Raw genomic sequence first — 24,867 nt, 5'->3', positions numbered from 1 at the left:
CTTAATCACCGCTTTGCACTCTCCCTTAATGCATTCCCACAATGCAAGCCTCAAAGAGTTGAACGCAAATAGCTCCTCCTTTTTCTTGTATAGATATATATAAATCCATTTAGGTGCTAGTACAATCTAATACATGACGATCTCGTTCTCTTCTAAAATTCAAATTTAATCTCTATCAATATACTATTAAGAAAATAAATTACTTATTTTTAGCTACGCCTCTTGAAACTCTATTTTAACTTACTTTGCCCTCTGTAACTCAAAAGACATCGCTTTACTCCTTAAAACTCAAAATTCGTTTCACTTTGACTTGTAGACTCTCATCTCTAAAACTTATAAGTCGCCTTCTAAACATATGCGGGTTCGAACACTTAATAAGACTATGTCACATGTGCAATAAATTTGATTATAACCTTCTATTATGTGTTAACATTCAACAAGTAGAGAATATTAAGTTTAATAGAAATTGAAGAGGTGAAAAATAAAATAAAAAAGAAATTGACGAGCGTAGAGCACCCAAATCAAATCCACATAAAAAATTAAAAGATCTAAGACAATGTGAAACAAATTTTGAGTTTTATAAAGATAACTTTTAAGTTTTAGGAGGCAAAATATGATTAAAATCGAGTTCAGAAGACAAAATGAAGTGAACTTCGAGTTTTAAGAAGTAGAGTTATGACTTTTGAGTTACAGAGTGCAAGTGAAAATAAAATTGAATTTGGTATAGCTAAAAATAAGCCAAAATAAATCTAGTGAGGTGACAGTCTTCATTAGATAAAATCATAAAATTGTGCCTCCAAATCTTACTGACAAAGAAATGACTATTAAATATGACTTATTTTTTAGGTTTTTTTTATTAGTACCCCACATAATGTTAAATACATCTCACATTAAAATTTAATATTAAATCACTTATATATCTAATATACAATGATAATTTTAACCTCATAAAGTTAAATAAAAAACCTAAATACACCCCAAATCACAACTTTAACGTGTATATCCTACAATTATTTTTCTTCAACTCTCAAAACCAATCTCATCCTCTATTGTAGTACAAAGCCTAAATCAATGAAACTACAAACACGTTGATCACAACTTTAAAGCTTAGGGATATTGATCAATAGCCTCCTGATTTTCATTCATTGTACCACTACAACTTCATCTCCGTATGAATCTGCCTTGCTATGACGCTTTTCACAAAGGGGACTCAGAACATGTGGATTCTCGTTATGATGCTTCAAATTACACCCAAACAGGAAGGGAAGGAGATGAGCGTCCAAGTCAAGCTACTCGCCTTTTTGGCTATGATACCAAAAGCTCTCGCAGATGCACATATAATTGTTTGTTTTGTACATACAATGAAATTCTTCAATCCAATGATTCATAGAGGCGTTCTATCAACCCCACATTCTTCTTCAACCTGGTTTCATTGAGTAAAAAAAAAAAAAATTGGGGAGTGGAGTGTAGGTAAAAAAATGTGGGGTGTATGTTGAGACTATGGGGTGTGAGGGTATTAAGTGAAATTACGTGGAGTGTATTAAGATAACTTTCAATTGAAAAAGTAAATATAGGATGTATTAAGTATGTGGGGTGTATTCAATATATTTGGGGTGCTAATATAATAAGCCATTTTTCACTTCCCAATTTTTAATGTCTGAAATATTACACGTGGGATAAAAAAAGAGGCCCCACGCCACGCTTCCCCGCCAAACGCCTTCATATATAATATTTTCTCTAATTTTCCGTTTCAATTTTCCCAGGAAACAAACAGCTCCCACTAAAACCAAGGCCGTACGTACACTCTTCGTCTCACCAATCGACCACAATAACCTCTCAATCTCTCTCTCTCTCTCTCTCTCTCTCTCTCTCTCTCATTTTTCATGATCGGCGATTCCAATTCCCGAAGCCTCTAACTCTCGCATTCCCGACAAGGAATCCCATTGTTATCACAGAGTCGCCAGAGCGTGGATCTCCTGGTTCGCTCCCATGAATCGATACGATTCGAACCCTTTCGCCGACGAGGAGGTCAATCCCTTTGCGGTGAGTTCCATTACAGGCCTGCATTTACGTTACGAGTTTTTGGAATCGGAATTGCTGATATGTTGAAACTCTTTTGATCAGAGTGCGAAATGTTCAATGCGTTTCCCGTTTCTCTTTGGAATTTGATTCCACTGGGAATTGAAATCCGCAATGTAGCTTGTTTTGATTATTCGATGATCCGTTTCGGTTCTTAGAAAACGAAGAAAAGTAAAGAAATAAAATGTTTGTGGGTTATGTGAAATTGGAGAATCTGATCTGACTGGTTGCATCCTAGTTGGTATCGGTTCATTTCCGGTAGATTGGAGTAGCTTAGAACATCTCATTTGTAAAGAAAGTTCCTTTCGTTTGTAACTTTCTATCTTATTACTTTTTGTTGAATTTGTAGAATGGAGGTGGAGGTGTTGCCCCTGCAAATCCAAGGCTTTCGCCCCTCCCTCCGGAACCCTATGATCGCAATGCAACAATCGATATTCCTCTTGACAATTCAAAGGTAGTCAGTATATGGAAGATGTGGAATCACATTGTCAAGGCTTTTTGTTCATCTGTTATTAACTTATTGTACAAGCAATTAATGGTTTTCTGTTTTTCTTATTATTTTTGTTGCTATAGAGTTTACAAGCAAAGGAGAAGGAACTCAAAGCTAAAGAGGCTGAATTGAAAAAGAGGGAACAGGTAATATCTTACAAACAAATTTCCCAGACCGTTACACGCAATTGTTGCAATGAGAACAAGAATAATCAACCACTTTCGATTAAATGTTCTGGTGAACAAAATATTTGATCCAAGTTTTTATTTGAACACCTTTAAGCAGTCCTTGCAACATTGATTTGAATGAGAATTTTTATGCTTTTAAACAAGTTACTCTTCTGTTTAGTAAGTGGAGTTTACGATTTTATTGTCCTTTTTCCAGGAACTAAAGCGGAAAGAAGATGCCATAAAACAAGGTTCACCCTTTTCTGATATGTGCTTGTGAAAAACTATGACACCCAAGTCCAAATTTGTGATTTCCCTTGTTTTGTTCTGCAGCTGGAGTTGTTATAGAGGAGAAGAACTGGCCGCCATTTTTCCCCATCATCCATCATGACATTGCAAATGAAATACCAATCCATCTGCAGAAGATCCAGTATGTTGCGTTCACAACATTTTTGGGTAGGTTACGTTTTATTTATTTTCTTTGTGATCGTTCACACAGGTGCCTCAGTTTCCAGATGATATTTGATTGCAGATTTTTCGTTGATCGCCTTTTTGTTGTTGTATGTACTTTAGTAGTTTAGGGTTTAAAACTGCTTACAAAAGTTATAACATTGCCAGAAAAAGGGATCTAGAAGCAATATAGATCGAATGATTTGTTCAAATTTACTCTTATAATTCTCAGAGTTGGGTTTTGCTTTTGCATTATTCGGTTGGGTCAAGGCAATCTTGTTGAACTTTTTATATCGTACCTTGTTTTGGTACCAAAAGATCTTCTAACTATTAAATGAAAAAAATTCTGTAGTTGTTTAAGTTAACTAAGTTTATGGCACTGTTCAGGTTTGATTGTGTGTCTCCTGTGGAATATTCTGGCAGTTACTGTAGCCTGGATCAAAGGAGAAGGTTTGATCTGCGACTTAGTGTAGACCTATTAACCATTATAAATGAACTTAAAATTTAGTCTGAACTTGTATCCTCTTGCAGGTGTAATAATTTGGCTTCTGGCTATAATCTACTTCCTAGCAACTGTTCCTGTAGCCTATTTCGTCTGGTATCGCCCTCTTTATCGTGCTATGAGGTATTTACGATTCCATGGATACGACCTTGTTGTATATCACTATGCCAGAACTGTATATGAGGCTCAAGGCCTATGCATTGTGCACTTCTCGGTCATTTGTCCGACATATATTTTATCTTATACTTTTTTTCTTGCTGTTATTTGTTCATCCTAACATATTAGGTCTCATAGTTGTAATTGTGTACCATCTATTACAGGACTGATAGTGCTCTGAGTTTTGCTGGGTTTTTCTTGTCTTATCTGGTGAGTTTTGTTCTTACCGCAGTTATATTTTCTGCATTCGAGATGTGAAAATTACCTCACTTTTGTGTCCTGATTTTCTATTTGCAGCTTCATATTGCGTTTTGCATTTACGCTGCAATTGCTCCTCCAATCTTCTTAAAAGGGAAATCTATCACGTAAGTTTTCTTTACTGTGCAGTCTACAAGGTTTACTAATCGCTCAGTTACATTCATTCTTTCGTTTAGGGAGGAACAAGGCAGAAATGAAAAATGAATAAGGGATGCATCATTCAAAATCATAATTTTCAGCTTAACATTGCTTTAGTGGATAATTTGCATCCATATGTGGGCTACTTCTATAATTATGATTTCGTGCAGACCTTGTTAGCTAAACTTTTCTCCCAATATTTGGCTTCTTGTAGTCGTATTCTATTTCCGCAATGAAGAAATGTATATTAACCGTATTTCCTCCTGAACACTGTTTTCTTTCTGCTCTGAAGCTCATTTTTCTGCGGTGTGATCATGTTGACAGGGGTATTTTGCCTGCAATAGAACTGATGAGTTACAACGTTTCGGTTGGGGTAAGTTTCAGGCTTTCAGTATTACATGTTGGCTTCCATATTGTCCTCAAGTAATTGCAAGCGGCAGACAACTTTGTTTTTCAGCTAGACAGCAATCTAGCAGTGTTAGTCACAAGAATTTTTCAATTCAGTCGAAAAACTTGAACTGTTGGATTGCTCCGTCAGTGGTTTGATCTTGAAGTATTCTCTTGAGTTGATGACGCAGTGAAGACTCAGACTTTGTTTCTTCATTTCAGATACTCTACTTCATTGGATTTGCATTGTACGTCTTGGAAACGCTTCTCAGCATTTGGGTTATTCAGGTTCGACGATTAACAAACTGGCATTCTTCTCTTGCCCTTGACTCTGCGTTTCTTCCCCCTCTTCGGAGAAACTGACTCTTTGTGCGTCGTTTTTGCAGCAAGTATACACGTATTTCCGAGGCAGCGGAAAGGCAGAAGAGGTGAAGCGGGAGGCTGCACGAACCACCATGATGGCAGCAATATGAAGTGGCCAAAATCTATGGACTTGGGATAGTAACTCGTTAGGAATTATTTTATTGTCGGTCGATGGTTTCTTCACAAACCAGATGATTTTCGGGATAGTTAAACGTAACTTGTTAGGCTGTGCAGTCAGATGGATGTCGCTCTTTGGTTTCTTCGTGTGTAGTTATTGTCTCTACAGTTTTGAATCTGCTACAACTTCAGTTTCTGTACTCATTTATAAAGAACTGAAACCTATAACTTGTTCGGTAACTGTTTTCGCTTTCAGCTGAGAAACTATTTTATGGTCAAGAATACATGACATAAAATAAATGTACTTACATTTAATTTTAAATGCTTCTTGACAATCAAAAGCGTTTCTGATTCTAATTGAAAAAGGAAAAAAAAAAACAAAAAACACTTATAAGTGTTTCTACTTCATAAAAGTACTTCAAGAAAAAGCACATGTTAAATGCATTTTAAGAAAGCACTTTGTTTAAGCTGCAATTGAAATTCAATATAAAGATTCAAAATATCTGGTCGGTTTTAGCCCTGAGGCTCATATTGTTCCTACACGAGAGGAACAACTTCCAGGGGCTGCAGCAGGAAAACCCCTAATAAAACTCTCTGAGCTGAAAAATCCGTCGAGCCCCCACCGCCGAAGAGTCCTAGTAGAAAGCAGGCAATGATGCTTCACAGCCAGAGTTACAGCTCCATGGAATTAGGGCAAGAAAGTTTCCAGAGCTCAATTCACAGTCGTCGCACTTTTTCACCAAGTAAGCTTAGAAACCCCCATCAATGTCCTTTCAGAGCTAGGGCTTTTCTAGAATTTAACTTACCCAATTCTCCGAATTTCGAAACGATTGTGAATTCACGAGCTCAGAAACAGAATTTGAGAGGTTCTAGGGTTTTTGTAGGGTTTAAGATTCAGTGTCATTCGAAATCTTCGGTTTTGCCCACGAAAGTTTCTTCGATTAACGGTAAGAAGAAGGGGTATGGAGGCGTGTTGTCTTCGATTTTGCGGTCTATAGAGTCCGAAAATGATTTTGAAAAGACCCTTAATTCGTTAGGTGAAAATTTGAATCCGAAAGAACAGACTAATTCTCAAGGAACAAAAAAGCTGGGAAAGGGTTCTGCGTGTTTTCGAGTGGTTCAAGGCACAGAAAGAGTATGTTCCCAATGTAATACACTATAATGTGGTGCTTCGGAAATTGGGTAGGGCTCAGAAGTGGGATGAATTGAGGCTTTGTTGGATTGAAATGGCGAAAAGGGGTGTTCTGCCAACAAACAACACGTATGCAATGCTCGTTGATGTGTATGGGAAAGCCGGCCTTGTGAAGGAAGCACTTTTGTGGATTAAGCACATGAAACTGAGGGGAATGTTTCCGGATGATGTTACAATGAATACGGTTGTTCGGGCCTTGAAGGATGCAGGAGAGTTTGATAGGGCTGATAAGTTTTATAAGGATTGGTGCACCGGGAAGATTGAGCTCGATGAACTAGATTTGAATTCAATGGGTGACTCTGTGAATAGTTATGGCTCAGAGCCTATTAGTTTTAAGCATTTCTTGTCCACTGAACTTTTCAAGACAGGTGGGAGAATTCCCACATCAAAGGTTACGACCTCATTGGATACACAGAACTCTGTTCAAAAACCACGACAGGCAACGACATATAATGCTTTGATTGATTTGTACGGGAAGGCAGGGCGTCTGGATGATGCAGCGAATGTGTTTGGAGAAATGATGAAATCTGGGGTCCCAATGGATGTCATAACTTTCAACACTATGATCTTTACTTGTGGAAGTAATGGGCATTTGTCGGAAGCGGAAACTTTGCTTAGCAAGATGGAAGAAAGGGGAATTTCTCCTGACACAAGAACTTATAACATTTTTCTATCTCTGTATGCCGATATGGGGAACATTGATGCTGCTCTGAACTGTTATAGGAAGATCAGAGAGGTGGGTCTTTCCCCAGATGTCGTCTCTCACAGGACTATTCTTCACGTGTTATGTGAGAGAAACATGGTCCGAGAAGTGGAGACTGTGATTCAGGATATGGAGAAATCTGGTGTGCGTGTCGATGAGCATTCTGTTCCTGGTGTCATCAAGATGTATATTGCTGAAGGAAAGCTTGATCGGGCTAAGTTGTTTTACGAGAAATGCCAGTTGAGTGGTGAGTTATCATCAAAGACATGTGCAGCAATTATAGATGCATATGCTGAAAGGGGATTTTGGACCGAAGCTGAGGCGGTATTCTATAGGAAGAAAGACTTGGTAAGACAAAAGAAGGATGTTATGGAGTATAACGTCATGATCAAAGCTTATGGTAAGGCAAAGCTTTATGATAAAGCTTTTTCACTCTTCAAGGGCATGAGAAATCATGGGACTTGGCCCGATAACTGCACGTATAATTCTCTCATTCAGATGTTCTCAGGAGGTGATTTAGTGGACCAGGCAAGGGATGTTTTAACTGAAATGCGGGAAATGGGTTTTAAGCCACACTCTCTAGCCTTCTCTGCTCTTATTGGATGCTGTGCTCGCCTTGGCCAGCTTTCTGATGCAATTGATGTGTACCAAGACTTGGTCAATTCGGGAGTAAAACCAAATGAATTTGTATATGGTTCTTTGATCAACGGATTTGTAGAAAATGGCAGAGTTGAAGAAGCATTGAAGTATTTTCGTCACATGGAAGAGTCTGGGATTTCTGCAAATCAAATAGTTCTTTCATCCCTCCTAAAGGCATATAGTAAGGTGGACTCCCTTGACGGGGCGAAAGTACTCTATGAGAGATTGAAAGATCTAGAGGGTGCCCGAAATATTGTTGCATCTAACAGCATGATCGATCTTTATGCAGACCATGGGATGGTGTCTGAAGCCGAATTGATTTTTGAAAAACTGAGAGCCAAGGCTTGGGCAAATGAGATAACATATGCGACCATGATATATCTTTACAAGAGTGTGGGCATGCTTGATGAAGCCATTGATATAGCAGAGGAAATGAAACTGTCAGGTCTGGTGAGGGACTGCGGTTCATTTAACAAGGTAATGTCATGTTATGCCATTAACGGGCAGCTCCGTGAATGTGGCGAATTATTGCATGAGATGGTAACTCGGAAACTCTTGCCAGATGTCGGGACTTTTAAAGTATTATTCACAATATTGAAAAAAGGTGTTTCAATTGAAGCAGTGACGCAGTTAGAGTCATCCTACCATGAAGGGAAACCTTACTCTAGGCAAGCTGTCATCACCAGTGTCTTCTCTATGGTGGGTATGCATGCTTTGGCGCTCGAGTCCTGTGAGAAATTCACAAAAACTGATGTAAAGCTCGATTCTTTTCTCTATAACGTCGCGATATATGCTTATGGGGCTGCTGGGGAGATCGACGAGGCTCTGAACATGTTCATGAGAATGCAAGATGAAGACCTGGAGCCAGACGTTGTAACGTATATTAACCTAGTAGGTTGCTATGGAAAAGCTGGTATGGTCGAAGGTGTGAAGCGAATATACAGCCGGTTGAAATACGAAGAGATAGAGCCAAATCATTCCTTGTACAAAGCTGTTATGGATGCCTATACAGATGCCAACAGGCATGACCTTGCCAAACTCGTTAGCCAAGAGATGAGATATGAGTTCTACTCAGAACAAAAGACGGGTTCCGAAACTAAAGATGAGTCCGATGAGGCTACTTCAGATCTTGAGGATGTGTAATTGTTTGAAGGTATAAACTCCTTGTGTTGTTAGACTGTACAGAAACAAGTTCATGCATCTAATACCGTATTGTATAAATGTACCGGATTTGACGAAACATGTATTGTATTTCCCATCTGTGTTGTTACACTGTACAGAAACACATTTGCTACTGCAATTTTGTTTTCCAATATAGTAGGGCAAAAAGGGAACCATTCAAATTTCTTTTCCCCTAAACAACAAGATGTGTACAAGTCAATTTTCCCTTCCAATTTTCTCAGCGGCCAAACAAAAGTTAAGGCTCCCTTATTTTTCCTCTGTCAACCGTATTTCCATTTTTATTTTCCACTTGGACGACGGATGGCCGTTGGATTTTCAAAGATTTGACTATAAAACTCGGCCAACCGAAGCCCATTCCAAATCAACTTCAATACCTACTAACTGCCACACACATTCACGGAGAAATTTTTCATTGGAATCGAAATACGGATGATATACTATGTACTTTTATATAAGTGGTGAAATTTTTTATTTTCTAAGTTATTAATTTTTTAACACATATATCATACCATTTACATAATAACACATGATGTATCACATCGTGTTTCGATCACACTGAAAAATCTCTTCACCATCTCACGCCCATATTAATCACCACAGCATTCTGAAACCACCATCTCCCACCACGTGTACGGCCATGATCTCATGTTCTCATCTCTAAATTCCCCAGCCAGCTGGCAAAAATGTACTGGCCTTGTTGCATGAGCCATGATGCCCTAAACCCCGAACTCATCCAACGGTCAGAAACAGCAATGGCAACAAAACTTGCTCGATCTATAACTTGTCTGACGCACATATAAGCAAAATTTTCATTTCTTATTTTTCAGCTTCCAAAACCAACATCTCACATTTTTTGGTTCTCTCTTCAGAAGTCAGTTAAAAGCCGAAACCGGAACAGAATGGTGGTGTTTTGTTTTCTGGTGGATCAGAAGAGGCAAGTGCAGGGGAGCAAGCCGGCGGCGGGAATATGCTCGCGGTGCGGCGGGGGAGCGAGCGTGGCGGACATGAAGACCGCTACAAGATTTTGTTACGTCCCGTTTTATTGGAAATCTTGGAGGGCCATAATATGTACTTTCTGTGGAGCTGTTCTTCGTTCTTATCGATAAATTATTGGCTAATTTGCATGTTTCTTCTAGCAAAAGGGTGATTTGTTAATTTGCATGTATAGCTAGCTAGGTCTTTAGTAGTTTAATTTAATGACTATTTGATTTTCGGTATCTTTTACTTTGCGTTATTCATATTTCTCAGTTCAATCGTCGTCACTCCAATCCGACGCACCAAATGCCGCTTAAACTTGTTGCTTTTAGACACAATTTTACATACGTTTAGCACACTGCATCAAATTCTAACGCAAGCTAATGACTATATATTCGAGAATAAACCCAATGAGATGCGCAATTCTATTTCTGTCAATTTTTTTTATTGTATCTCTATGTTTATATTTGGCTTGCGGGTGGTTGCGTTCATGGTGCGGAATTTAAGTAGAGACAGTTGAAGGCAGAGGCCAGTTGGAACTTGCAAGTAGACAATCAATTTCAAGGGGTTAAAAACAAGTAAAAGATGCATGCTTTTTTATGACATGAAATGAAGGCAAAGTTGGTGTTAGGTTGGGGGTGTAACTGAAACCATAAACCTTGTGCTACTTATTCACGTCGTCTATAAAGTGACTAAAGTAAAACTCCTACCCTTTTCTTGATTTCGTGTTCTTATGAAAGATTTTGACTATGTATGTTGAACACGAGGTTGTGAAGGTATAAAACCAGCTCCCTGCACTGAATAATTAAAAAAAAACCTCAGTGTATTTCAATTTTGTGACTCACGTGATTCCTCCCAAACTTGATTATCTGTATGCCCTGAATTTTCATGTGCCTTACTAATTGATTGTGATTTAGGAGTACAAATTTGTAGTAGATTTAGAAGTAGTAAATCACAGTTTAGCAGAGGCATTTTGTAGATTCAAATATCAATGTTTGTTCATTAGTTCCCCTAAACATCACACATTTTGCTTCTTGTTTTCTAGTTTGCTCAACTTTGTCCGTTGGATCAGAAAGACATGGCCCTTGCCTTAAACCATTTGATGAAAATTTTGCTTCTGTTATTACAGAAGTTTTTTCAATTTATTATTTTTTTATGACTTGTTATTTGTATATAATGTTTGGTTTTGGATTATACATATTTTTACAGGATTGACGGGAATATATTGTGTTGTAGAGGTGTACTTTACCTTCGTGCTATTTCTCATTTTTGTAAGTGTTTAATGTACCATACATTAATAAGTTTGGTTTTTATTTGCTTGAAATATGTACAACATTATTGGAGGTCCTATTAATGTTTTGCTCTTATTATGTATAAAATAACTATTTTTTTATTTTTTATGAAACTTATATTTACAAAATTTCTTTCTTTTCCAGGAAGAGGATGAACTTCCTTCTACAATTATGGTTCACAGTGTCGATATGGATTTGCTTCCTTGTCTTGTTAAGGTACATTGGACATTTAGTTGTACCAATGGTAAAATGTTCTCTTTTTTGTCGGAGAAAATGAAACTCTTATTGTTATCATATATTTGTAGAGCTAATGAATTCTCAATGTTGAATGAACTGTTTGGTGCTCAAAGAGGCAGGCACAATAGCAGCTTTTTTTTTAATAGAACCTACTGGGCACAATAACAAAATAGTGCAAACGTGGATGGAGAAGGTCATCTGACAAGTTGTCAGAACAAGGACACAAAAAGGCCTTTATTTGTGCCTGCCTCTTTGAGCACCAAACAGTCTATTGTGCCCTTTTAGTAATGGTGACGCCCATAGAGGGCACAGACACAAAGATGGTAGCTGCAGTGTTGCTATTGGTCTATAAGCACAATTGTTGGTGCTTTTTGACCTCAAAGGGCACAGATAATTTATTGTGTGCAGTGCTCATATTTTTTGTAGTGACATTGTCATTGCAGCGTTTTGGTTTAATAATGGATTGTCATGTTGAAAAATTACTACACGTAATAATGTATTATTGAATAGGAACATCACATCATAATAGACTCGTTTTGAGTAAGTCGTTTCCTCCAAACAAATGTGTGAAAGGAGAAATAGAACTTTGCGTAGACATTGCGACAGCTAATAGAAATGGACTTAAACATTTATCGGACGTGATCGGTTGGGTGGCAGCTAGGACCTTAGAATAAATGCTATGCCATGCTACATGAAGCAGCCAGGACCTTGATATATGTTGGATTTGTGGTACGGTTTCTTATGAGCCCTCTAAGAAGAAGATGGTGGACATAAACGAGTTGTGGTTGATAATGTCGCAAGAAACAGAAACATAAACCAGGTACCACACACAACTAGAAATTATAATTTTGCCGCCGAAGCAAAATTTTGTCGGCACAAGAGTCTTTTCTTGACGAAAATTTTAACTTGTCGGTTGAATACTCACACTAGAACCAATTTACAACGCCAATCTTAGCTGAGAAAATTGGAATGTTAGCCGACAATCATTTTGTAGGCATAAATTCGATGTCCTGATGAATTTTGTTTTGACGGGTGAACTCTGGTGGGAACTTTTCCTGCTGTATTGAAATATTAGCCGACAATGTGAGGCAACAAGGTATTTCATCAACAAATTGATAAGAGAGGCAACAAAGTATGTCATTGGTAAAGTGATAATAACTATACGTGATAAGAACAAACTTATCAAATTCCCAAGGCAATCCTAACCTATTTTGGCAGTTCACATCCACCAATTGCTCATGATCTCCCTCCCATATTCTTCCTAATCCTATTTTGTTAGTTCACATCCCCCAATTGCTCATGATCTCCCTCCCATATTCTTCGCTCTTAGCGCGCCATCCGATTTCACTTTTGTAAGAATTCCTATTTATCTTGTAACAACTTGGTAGGGTCTTTCCCCCTCAAAAACAATTTTGACGATCCTAAATCCCTAAGTTTATATATTAGGGTTCTCGCACTATTAACTGACTCTCATTCACATCTTTGCTTCTATCATCTCTCTCTTCTCTCACTCTCACGATCATCTCCATAATTTTCCAGAAGCAACAACCAGTCTTAACGGTGAGGATATAACTAAACTATTTAATATATTGCTTAATTATAGTTTGCTTCAAGACCTTTAGGCTACCATTACTTTTTGTTCTAATTTTTTCTTGGTCAGGGCATGTTATTGTTCGATTCTTGTAACTTAGGGTTACTACAAATTGAAGTAAAGATTTTGATTTGGATTTTTTATGCATCAATGTCTTTGATTTTTATTCTTACCAATGAATTCCAATGCACTATATATATGTATTTACATTTAACTTAAACTTGGTTTTTTTTTTTTTTTTTTTTGTAGATGCCAATGATTAGCCAAAAAAGGAAACGACCTCTTGTGTCAACAAGAATCCCGCCCCTGCCATCCTGGTCAAGGTCTACATCTGCTATCGGACTTTTGACTGAATATAAGGTTTTGTTATTTAAGAATCTAGTTGCTAACATGATCCATTTTTATGGCTACTTAATTTCTTCCATTTATAGTTCATCTTATATATTGATAATTACTATCTCATTCAATGGCAGAAAGCAGATGTAGACCGTGACTGGGTTGACAGAGGATTCTTGTTGACACAAGAGGTCGTTTGCTTTTTTGGCTAATCATTGGCATCTACAAAAAAAAAAAAAAAAAAAAAAAAAAAAAAAAAAAAAAAACAAACAAACAAAACAAAAACAAAAAAAAAAACAAAAACCAAGTTTAAGTTAAATGTAAATACATATATAGATGCAATGCATTGGAATTCATTGGTAAGAATAAAAATCAAAGATTTTGACGCATAAAAAATCCAAATAAAAAACTTTACTTCAATTTGTGGTGCACCCTAAGTTACCAGAGCCGAACAATAACATGGCATGACCAATAAAAAATCAAAACAAAAAGTAATGGTAGCCTAAAGGTCTTCAACCAAACTATAATTAAGCAATATATTAAATAGTTTGGTTATATCCTCACCGTTAAGCCTGGTTGCTGCTTCTGCAAAATTATGGAGATGATCGTGAGAGCGAGAGAAGCAAGATAAATGATAAAGGCAAAGACATGTATGAGAGTTCGTTAAGAGTGCGAGAACCCTAATATATAAACTTAGGGATTTAGGATCGTCAAAATTGTTTCTGAGCAGGAATACCCTGCCAAGTTTTTACAAGATAAATATGAATTCTTACGAAAGTGAAATCAGATGGCGCACTGAGAGCGAAGAATATGGGAGGGAGATCATGAGCAATTGGGGATGTGAACCAACAAAATAGGATAGAAATATTATGGGAGGGAGATCATGAGCAATTGGGGGATGTGAACCAACAAATAGGAATAGAAATATTATGGGAGGGAGATCATGAAATACTATGGGAGGGAGATCATGAGCAATTGGGGGATGTGAACCAACAAATAGGAATAGAAATATTATGGGAGGGAGATCATGAGCAATTGGGGGATGTGAACCAACAAAATAGAAATATTATGGGAGAGAGATCATGAGCAATTGGGGGATGTGAACCGACAAAATAGGATTAGGAAGAATATGGGAGGGTGATCATGAGCAATGTGAACTGACAAAATAGGTTAGGATTGCCTGGGGAATTAGATAAGTTTGTTTTTATCACGTAAAGTTATTATCACTTTGCCGATGACATACTTTGTTTCCTCTCTTATTAGTTTGTCGATGAAATACCTTGTTGCCTCACATCGTCGGCTAATATTTCAATACAGCAGGAAAAGTTTCAGCTAGAGTTTATGTAACACCCCAACCCGAAAATTTTACTTCTGAAACTAATTTCGGTGATAGGCCAAATTAAACTCTTGTTTATTTAACTACCACTAATCACAATTCTTTATTTAAATTTCTTAATCACTCACAAAATCTATAACCAATATTTACTTACCATAAACATAAGATTAAATTTTCAAATTATTCACCAAATTTCTTCTCTTAAATCAAATTCCCAAAAAATGATTAATCTCAATTATTTAAAGCTGCATCTAACCCATGTTAGACTGCCTACGTAGCCTTGAGCAGGATCAAGCATTTCGTAGTTCACCATTCATTCTTTTATCCATTTCCGAAAATATTATAGTAACGAAAATATTCAACATTAGTTTTCACAATCAAATCGCATCAAATGGGTACCAATTATGGATTTAAAATATCAAAATTTGCATGAAAAGGCAGTGTTGGCCCACTGGTCACGCGCCGTCGTGGGTGGTGGTTTCCGACGAACTGAAACCAAATTTTCCAACTAACTCTAAAAATTACCAAATTTTACAGGTAAGTAAAGTTCAATGAGAGGAACAACTTTCATACCTGGGCCGAAGTCCAATTCGGCTGAAAAACACCTTTTGCCTGAAACCCTTGAAATGGTGAGCTTCAATTCTTCGCATCCGCAGCTCCACCACCCCCAAACTTGTTTGGGCTTTGTTCCTAGGCTCAATAGGATGCTAAAGGTGGTGGTGATCGAGAGTAAACATTTCAGAAATGATAGATCAATGGCAAGGTGCCACCGCACCCACCGGTGCGGGTTTCACCAAACCAAGGCCTAACTCTCATCTTTTTTGGGGTGGAAACTAAAGAGGAAAGGCCAATGTGAAGTTTCCAGGTGGTGGCTCAATGAAAATTGCCAGAAAAATAATGGAAAATCACCGGGTTAGCTTCGGGTCAAAATCGGGTCCCGGTAGGGGAAACTAGTCGCGCGGTCACTTGGTTTTTCCCCCTCTCCTTTCTCTCCTTTCCCCTCTCCTGATTCATTCCCTGTCTGATTGAGCCATTCCCCCCATTGGTCACTCCTTCTTTTTTCTTCCTTTTTTTTTTCCTTCTCCCGTATTTCTCTCCCTTCTCACATCCCTTCCCGTGACATATTTCCACGAAAACACACCTCCAGCCAAATCTGGAGCCTTCCATATTTATGGTAAAATGACTATTTTGCCCCTACTTTCGTTCATTTCTATTTCATTCGTTATAATTCCGTTTGTCGAACGGTTTTCGCCTACACGCTCGTGGAATCGTTCTATATCCAAATATGTCAAGAAATAGGATAAAATATACAAAAATAAAATAAGTCCTCGTAAAATTACACTTAGTCATTTTCGCTTTTCCACTTATCGATAAATTTTTCGAAGTAAGTTATAATAAATCCCGGAAACAAAATTCTAAAATTTCTCTAATCAAAATTTTCATAACCATAAATCTATTTATTCCCGATTTACTCCACATATGCATGTATTTTAAATTTTCAGGATATTACAGTTAACCCGTCAAAACAAAATTCGTCAGGCCATCGAATTTACGCGTACAAAATGATCGTCGACTAACGTTCCAATTTTTTCGGCTAAGATTGGCATTGTAAATTGGTTGTGGCGTAAATATTTATCCGACAAATTAAAATTTTCATCAATAAAGGACTCTTGCGCCAACAAAATTTTGCTTTAGAGACTTATAATTTGTCGGTAAAATTATAATTTCTAGTGGTGTGTATTAGCAGTTGTAGGCCTGTGCTGGTGGGCATGTATACGTATATATAACATAAAACCCCATGTTTGTTGCATGTAATGGATTAAGATTGTAATCAAATTATCAGACCCCAACCTTTAAATTCATATACAGTTACAAATACATTCTGTTAAGATTAAATTCGAATTGAAATCTGATATATTGACATGTCTAGTTTGAAAAAAAAAATTTCAAATTCTACGGGTTAAAAATAGTAAAAGATTTTTGAGACATTTTGATCTTTCTAATTTTAGTCCAAAATGTCACACGAGTAATAAATATAAGTGTACAATCAACGAAAATAATGAAATTGGAACCATTTGACCACTTGAACAAATGGTTGATGAATATATGGCAATTTTTAATACATTTAAATGCAAAAGTAAAATAAAAAAACTAAGCAAATGTCCTACGAGTAATAAATATAAGTGTACAATCAACAAAAATAATTAAATTTGAGTCATTTGATCGTTTGAACAAATTGTTCAAGCAGTCAAATGGTTCAAAATGGTTGGTGAATATATAGAAATTTTTAATACATCTAAATGCAAAAGTAAAATAAAAAACTAAGCAAATTACATCGACAAAATTAATAAATACGATAAACTATATATCATAAGTTCAATATAATAAACTCAACATAATATAAGTTACATTACGTACAACATAAACTCCAAGTAACAAAGGTGCTAAATGCAACAACACAACAAAGTCTAGCCTCCTAATTCCCTTACCCTAGGATTTTGGTCCTTGATGAACCTCTCAAAACGTCGTCGTATGAGCTCATTTTAAATTTTATTTTTTGTTAAAATAACTAATTTACCGAACACTCCGCCATCTTCTCGTCTGAAAAATGTTCAAAACCCTAGCTAGGGTTTAAGCACTGTCCTGACCGTTTCCAACCCAAACCCCAAAATCTATAAATTCGCTTTCTTTCAGTACCCATGGATTTTCAGTCATCTAGTTCCCCCACCCAATTTCTTCTTTCTTGCGCTCACAGATGGTAGGGCTCATCCCTCAGCTAACACTCGAAGACCTCGATCCAGCTTCAAAGCCCAAGTATTCGAAGGACCCGCCCGACTCCGTTGATCCCAGAGACCTTTCGGTTGCAGATTCGTTCTTGGATTTTGATTCCATAGAGGATTGGTTCAAGAATATTGATATGGCGGAAACAGGGCAGTTTAAGGCTGAGGCGGTTGACGCAGAGTATATTGGAGGTGGGTTCGAGCCGGCGGGTGATGGGTCTGTGCCGATTGATTGTGGGTCTGGTTGTGCGGTGAAGGTGGAGGGTCAAATGTTGGAGAATTCGGGTTGTTTGATTGCGGAAGGGTTGGGGAAGGTTAATTTGCTTGGAGGGTGTGAAGAAAGTTCGGTTCTTGATGGTGGGAATGGTATGAAGAGTGAAGTAGTGAGTTGTGATACCGGGGAAATGAAACCGGTGAGTAATGAGAATGGGATGGGGAGTGAAATGGTGAGTGGGAATAGTGGGAAGAGTGGAGCAGGGAATGGTGAGTCCGAGAGTGAAAGCTCGGAGTCTGAGAGTGAGAGTTCGTTCTTGTCGTCATCCTCGTCATCATCTGAGAGTAGTAACTCTAGTGATGATGAAGAGGAGGAAAATAGGAAGGGGAAGATGAATGTGGAGGTGCAGGAGAGCAACGAGGGTGGTGAAATGGAAGAAGGTGAAATAAGGGATGCTGATGGAGGGGAGGAGGAAGATAAGATATTCGGTATGGATAATGAAAGTGAGGATGATGATGATGAAGATGAAATGGTTGCTTGGGCCGATGCTGAAACTTTTGACGAGGGAGACGGCGATGAGGATGATGTTGGAGATCTGAAAGGACCCATTAGGTCCAAGAATGAGCTTGAGGTAAGAAAAAGTTCATTGGTTATCTCGTACTTTGAAGCCGTGAATGGATTTGTGAACATTTCAATTGATAAGTTGATATGAACATTCGGTGAGAGGTGGACATAGAGTTCCTATTTCATTCGTTAGGTCGTTACTGATAGATTAGCTTAGATGAGGAGTACATGTTGATTTTGTTTTAGTGGAGATAAGAAGATAGACTCCACTGTGATAGTGGAGCTGGCTTGTCTGACTTTGGTTTGGGATTGGGGAAACGAAAGGGTACTTGGGATCATCTTTAAGCTTGCAAGAAAGTCGTATTCAGGATTTTCAGTATTTTCGTCTGATATACAGAATTCTCTTTAGTAAATTGAGTACCTTGCTCAACTGCTCTGGAATTAATAACTCATTGTAAAAAATTTAGCATTTCTGATGTTGCAGTACTTGCAAATTTTTTTTGGAATTAGTTTTTCTATGTTTCTGTTTACCATATTCTCGATTCTATGATATCTTAAAACATGCAATGCTTCTAAACCTTCAATGAAATTAGCTTTCTGGAGTATCTAGTACTGCTTCAAATAGTTTGACAGGATTGCTTTGAATTTCGCAGGTGCTTCCCCCAATTCCTCCAGTGGAGGTGACTTTGCAACCACATCATCAGATGCAACCTGTGGGAGTTGTCTTATCGGTAAGCTCATAAGGATGTGAAAGCCTTTTTTGTTTTTTTATTTTTAATCTCAATTATGCAAGGAAGCCGATATTGTAACATGAACTTTATCAATCTCTAGTGTCATTGAAAATTTAGAATCTAGTGACACTCTAGAAGGTGCTTATTGTGATTTGTGGTATTGTTGCCTAATCGGTTTGATGCCAATTTGAATTTACAGGTTCTTGGTACCCAAGTCATCGTAGAAGGGGTTGAGAAGCACAACCCTCTAAACGAGGGTTCGATTTTGTGGGTAACTGAAAGTAGATCTCCGTTGGGGTTGATAGATGAAATCTTTGGACCTGTCATACAACCTTACTATGTGGTGAGATACAATTCAGAAAGTGAAATACCTAGTGGAATACAAACAGGAATTTTGGTCTCTTTCGTTCCGGAGTTTGCGGATCATGTGCTTAATAACAAGGATGTTTACCGAAAGGGTTATGATGCATCTGGTGCAAATGATGAAGAGATATCAGATGAGGCAGAATTTTCAGATGATGAGAAAGAGGCTGAATACAGGAGGATGCAAAAAATGTCAAAGAGGGGAATGAAGGACCAAAATGTTGGCAATAAGAAAAACAACAGAAAATGGGGTAAAAATAAGCCGGGACCCTGGAAAAATGGTCAACCTTCAACGCAGCAAACACCAATGGATGCGGTTAAGCAGCCTCCCAATCAACACCACCATCCTTTTTCTCCAGGTGTACCATCTTCTGCTGCAGTATCACAAAAATTGGTTAGTCGGACTGGATTAGTTCCACCATTTCCAGCTCCTACACAGGTCGCTGGTATCAACACAACTTCAAATGGAGGTTGGGCAAATGGAGTGCCGTTTCAGCCACAAAACACATCCTTCCCTAACGGATTTCCAAACAATAGTTTTCCAAGTCTTCTACAGTATAATCCTCAATATCCTTATCAAATGTCTGTTCCGAACAGAATGCCGTTCTATCAGCAGGCTGGTGCTGTCTTACCGGGCCAACAGTTGAACGCCTTTGCAGGACTTGCGTATTCACAAGAGATGATGGGTCAACATGGGTTCAATCAAACAGCCTTTGGGTTAGGTTTACAGGGCCAACCCATACCAGGCCAACAATTCAATGCCTTTGCAGAACCCAGGGTGGGTCAACTTGGTTTTAACCAAAACACGTTCGGGATGGGATTACAGGGCCAACCTTCTCACCCAATCTTCAATGCAGATCAAGGAATGCCATCAAATGGATTACATTCTGAACAAAACCATAATTTGCCACAATCCGTTGCAAATGCAGGCAATGTGGACAGCCAGCAATGTAATCAGGGCGCACCTTCTAATCATGGAAGGAGACCCTCCCATAGAGGGGGTCATAATTTTGGGAGACCCTCCCATAGAGGGGGTCGTAATTTTGGAAGGGGAAGAGGCAGGCAGCAATCGAGGTGAAAGCTATGGCATGCTCTGTGGCACCCAGCACACTGAAGTTAAACTACAAGTAGGCTTTGAGAAGAGCCATCGTTCAAAATCGCTTGTTTTTATGTATTCGGTTTTTACTATATTTGCTGGTCCAGTATATGGAAGAACATAGATGGTGAACATGTTCTCCATTTCCTTAAAATGCAATATCCACCTTAGTTGCATATAATTTTGAACATCGACGATTTTTGGTCTGTCTAGTAAAAGCGTCGATAATTTTGAATTTAATCCTATCAAGCGTACTTATTTTGATGTGGGAGCAAATTTTCAAGCCCCAAATTTATAATCTTGCAATAGTTGGTTAACAACACATGCGTTACCCGAATGCTGGGATGATCTTGTGTGCGAGTTCAAGTGACCGTAAAGCCCGAACCGATGAACTTCTCCTTGGATACGGGACAATATTCCCATGTCAAACTAAGCATACATCAGTTCACGGAATCTTTAGTAATTCAAGGATTTTTTCATCGTAAATTGTCCCTGAAATTGATCCATAGGATAGTCTCTGAAATTAAAAATCGATTAATATAGTCCCCAAATAATGAGTCACATTGATTTGTGACACTCATTTTCAAAGACAACATTAATTGATTTTCAATATCAGGAACCATCTCGATGGAGTAAGTCAATTTCAAGGACCATTAGTGATAAAAACCCATAATAAGGAAAATAGAAAAGAAATATCACCTAGTAAGCATGAGAATAAATTATCAAATTAGAAGGTTCTAAATCAGTCAAGAGAACAAGAGACATTAACTCGGGAAATTGTCATTGGAAGCTGCCTTTTTTTTTTTCCAATGTGGGGAACGGGGAGGGGTAGGGGGTTGCTTTCAATGAGGCGATATGGGTACAAGTAACCCATATGATCAAAAGGGAATAGCAGGACTGCAGGGATATTATTCAAGTTTTAGCATTGCTTGTGAAGTCAGTGCAGGTCTGGCAGCTGCAATCCGAGAAACGACAGATTTCGCAGCCAAAGCACACACAAGAAGTACAGCCATGGCATGTCGGAGAACGGCTGCAGCCTCTATATACCCTTCGACTTGCTCGTTCTTCTTCATCATCACATGTTATTCTGAAATATAGACAAACATTCACATTTGAATTACTGAACCTTCAAAACATATGTAATAACTACAACAAACCAACCATTTTTTTGTATATTGGGTGTGTGCACTAGTTTACAACCTACCATCTTAATCTAAAATGCCTACTGGTGAATGTCAAGGAATTACATCGCCATTTATATTTACTCCCCCAATCGAACGTCCCTATGTGCTTCCAAACGTTTAATTAAATGTGTATTTCTCAACCTTAAGATAACTTGAATGGCAAAAAACTACCATTATTGGATGGGTATATGCGTACAAACACCACCTACTCTACCCCAGAAAGTAATAACTACTCAATTTTCCGGAAATGGTGCCACAATCCATCTTTAAGCAGCTAATCCGGCTAATTTCTAACTACTGAATCAACGAAGCTGGATGAACAGTATACACAAACATAAAATAAGCGATCAATATAGAAGCTACAATAAGCAACCATTCAGTTGTTCTAAAAACTGTCAATAAAACAGCATATTGAAACCAAACTACACTATATAAACATTAGCATAACGATTAAACAGAAACGATATTCATATTATTTCACATTTGTGAGATAAAACTATAACTAGTGTATGGTTCATGAATGGTTGATGGCCTATAGCATAAGAGAAAAACAACTCGATCAATACCAAGTAGAAGTATTTGTTCAATGTAAGGGAGGAACATACTTGTCATACGGCAGATCAGCACATTTCCAATTCACATCAGCCAAAGCATCATGGTAAACCCGACATTCCTCTTTTGTCCGGAGGCGAAACCTGCGCTCCTTGTTGCACCTAGTACAGGAAACAAACTCATCATGGTGACAAACACGTCCATTGTTGGATCTGTGGGAACCATTAGCACTTTTTGATGCCTCGTTATGGTACTTGAGCAGCACCGTTTTACACAGCGGAACCTTCTTCCCGTTATCAATCACCCAAACATTATTTTTCCATTTCCTAGCAGTCTCTCTTCCAGAATGCTTTTCAAATGCAGCAGGAGTCAGTTTTCCTTGTGATTGAAATAGAAAGGGAAAATAAATAAGATGGTTATAATACAAGAGTTGAGCTAAAACAGAAACAAAAATCCTGGATATAAGCACGAAACCTCCATCTGAGCTTTTGTCATGACCATTAAAGTAGTTAAACAATACCTAAAACGCATGCATCCCAACGTGTACCATTTTCTGGATATTATTAACAGACCACACGACCTACATATAGCTAACTCAACTACATAATTAAATACTAATGGTTTCACCTCTATCTTGTTGGAACCACAAAAAGAGCTGACAGTAAATACACGAAGGTTGTAAGCAAGTGGACGCCATTATTGGGTCAAGACTGTGTCTTAAGGCAGCAATTTGCTTTACAGACAGAACAACTGTCCTTGATGGACTAAGTTGTTTTATGTGAGGAAAAGATACCGGCAATTCAATGAACACTAAAGACATAAGAGTCTTGTTACGAGATGCCCTAATCTTACGAGTGTGTGCCAAATTCAGACGCAGGAAGCAAACTTGTGGAATTATCACAAGGACTATATTATGGAAGAATAAGATATGGCACGCCCAAAAGCTGCAATTATGTAAAAGAGGATGCACGCTATCGGATGCACCGCTAGGTTGTCAGAAAGAGGTATTCTTGGAAACTCCACGCCATAGTGCTTACTGATAATAGCATTGTAGAAACAAGACCAGAAGCGCATAGAGACATCAGATAACACAGTCAAGCTTGAAAGTTATAAGGGTGGCTGCTCATGAAATAACACATTGGATTAACTGTCAATGCCCATAAGCCAAGTATGAAAAAGCAATTTCATCAACCACATTAGTGCTAATTACATCAAAGACGAAAGAAAGATACGCAAAGCCCTACAATAACTAAACCATGCTATGCAACTCTACAACATCTTACTCTGGAAGAGAAAGAACAGAACTCAGGACATATTCGAAACCAAAACCTCGAAAACCAAGTTTAATTACGAGGTTGCGATCGCCACGAAAATGGCAATGTAGGTTTCATTCTCAATACACCAACTTAAAGAAAAACTCTTTACTCCACAAACAAGCCAGAAACCATCTGAACTCGACCATATGAAGCAAAAGAGTAGACAAACATATAGCTACTGTACACCCAACACGGAGAAGGCATTCGGTCAGACAAAACAACATACACCTCAACTGTATACCCAGCAAAAATACAATGAACAACTTCCAAAGCAAAAGCTCGTCGTCATCAAATACAAACCCAGCAGATTAACCGGACCAGAAAGGGACAGACAGACAGAAAGCCATCAACGTCAAAACCAGTACACGATGAACTAAAGAAGAAGCTCAAAACGCAAACAACATGCATTAAAAATCAAAACCCTTTTCCCCAAAAAGCAAGTGAGAGAGAGATCAAAAGGGCAGAGAGAAAGACCTTCCTGACAGCCAGGGGTGCACTCGCAGGTGATTTCGAGGTCTCCATTAACGAAAACCCTAAGCCTCCCAACAGCATCGCCATATCTGTGGCTGGTGCAGCCGCACGTGACCTCCATATGGTCCGGACCTCTCTTCACCCCGCTCATCTCTCTCAGCTCATCGTCGCTAAACAGCACCAACCCACAGTCTCTCTCTACCCCATTCGCCATTTTTTCACAAAAGGTGGAGTCTTGATCGAAACCCAGAAATCCCAGAAGGTAAAATCGAAGGAAAAGTCAGAAAATATGGAAGAAAATCAAGGAAAATAACATGGGTTTTCTGGGCTGTATCGGGAACAAGAGAAAAAAAAGGTCGAGAAAAAAAAGCCCAGAAAACCACAAAGAGAGAGAGAGGGGAAGGGAGAGGCGAGTGCTGTAATTAAAAGGGTTTCTAAGACGCACGCATCTCCATGGGTTTATTCGGAGAGATCTGGTGGAGGAAAACGTCGAAAGTTATAGTCTTTTTGTAGATAGAAAGATAATAAAGAGGGAGAAGCGTTACGAGTTTGATAGAGAGAGTGGGGGTGAGATGAGAGAGAGAGAGTGAGAGTGAGAGGTTGGTTGGTAATGGGGTTTGAATGAAATGAGCTGGCTGTCGTGGGGTGGAGTTCAGCTGAGAAGAGCGACAAGGGGTTAAAAGCCTCTCTCTCTCACTCCTCTCTCTTTCTCTCTCCTCACTCCCTTTCTCTCCTATTTGCCAATTGCAAGAGATGCATGATATGACATGAGAGGGAAGGAGGGATAAAAGAAAGGAAAAAAAAATGGGTCTTGGGGTCGGGGGCTTTCGTTTATGGGAAAATCCCTCTCGTGGGAAGGAGGTGAGGTTTTCGGTTTCTGTTCAAAGTCCTTTTTTTACTCCCCTTCTTTTTACTGCTGCTTGGAGATTTGCACTGTTTTCATAAAAGATGGCATCTTTGATTCGAGCGATAATCTACGCTAAATCCCAACCAGACGGATTTGAAA

At 38.4% G+C, this 24,867-nt stretch overlaps 4 protein-coding genes and 1 pseudogene across 4 annotated transcripts; 4 read left to right on the top strand and 1 right to left on the bottom strand.

The window, feature by feature from the left end:
- Positions 1-1,882: 1,882 nt before the first annotated feature.
- Positions 1,883-5,297, top strand: LOC137708889 (secretory carrier-associated membrane protein 1-like). The gene is made up of 12 exons (XM_068448051.1): positions 1,883-2,043; positions 2,429-2,533; positions 2,653-2,715; positions 2,954-2,987; positions 3,070-3,192; positions 3,574-3,636; positions 3,718-3,811; positions 4,009-4,054; positions 4,142-4,209; positions 4,565-4,613; positions 4,850-4,915; positions 5,014-5,297. Exons 1-12 carry the CDS (start codon positions 1,990-1,992, stop codon positions 5,098-5,100), a joined length of 852 nt encoding a protein of 283 aa, XP_068304152.1. The 5' UTR covers positions 1,883-1,989; the 3' UTR covers positions 5,101-5,297.
- Positions 5,298-5,653: 356 nt separating this feature from the next.
- Positions 5,654-8,853, top strand: LOC137709452 (pentatricopeptide repeat-containing protein At1g73710-like; annotated as a pseudogene).
- An 815-nt stretch (positions 8,854-9,668) lies between these two features.
- LOC137749421 (uncharacterized) lies at positions 9,669-9,993 on the top strand. Its single transcript, XM_068489514.1, has one exon. It carries the CDS (start codon positions 9,723-9,725, stop codon positions 9,927-9,929), a length of 207 nt encoding a protein of 68 aa, XP_068345615.1. The 5' UTR covers positions 9,669-9,722; the 3' UTR covers positions 9,930-9,993.
- Positions 9,994-17,209: 7,216 nt separating this feature from the next.
- On the top strand, positions 17,210-20,554 carry LOC137708248 (H/ACA ribonucleoprotein complex non-core subunit NAF1-like). Its single transcript, XM_068447284.1, has 3 exons — positions 17,210-18,215; positions 18,802-18,879; positions 19,079-20,554. The coding sequence occupies exons 1-3, from the start codon at positions 17,346-17,348 to the stop codon at positions 20,318-20,320; spliced, it is 2,190 nt and encodes a 729-aa protein (XP_068303385.1). The 5' UTR covers positions 17,210-17,345; the 3' UTR covers positions 20,321-20,554.
- A 487-nt stretch (positions 20,555-21,041) lies between these two features.
- On the bottom strand, positions 21,042-24,560 carry LOC137708391 (protein ULTRAPETALA 1-like). Its single transcript, XM_068447452.1, has 3 exons — positions 23,865-24,560; positions 22,128-22,452; positions 21,042-21,425 (listed from the first exon to the last, which is right to left on the bottom strand). The coding sequence occupies exons 1-3, from the start codon at positions 24,073-24,075 to the stop codon at positions 21,251-21,253; spliced, it is 711 nt and encodes a 236-aa protein (XP_068303553.1). The 5' UTR covers positions 24,076-24,560; the 3' UTR covers positions 21,042-21,250.
- Between the last annotated feature and the right edge of the window lie 307 nt (positions 24,561-24,867).

Source organism: Pyrus communis, chromosome 11 (assembly GCF_963583255.1).
Source record: "Pyrus communis chromosome 11, drPyrComm1.1, whole genome shotgun sequence".
Taxonomy (NCBI): domain Eukaryota; kingdom Viridiplantae; phylum Streptophyta; class Magnoliopsida; order Rosales; family Rosaceae; genus Pyrus; species Pyrus communis.
This window is presented reverse-complemented; position numbering and strand designations above follow the sequence as displayed.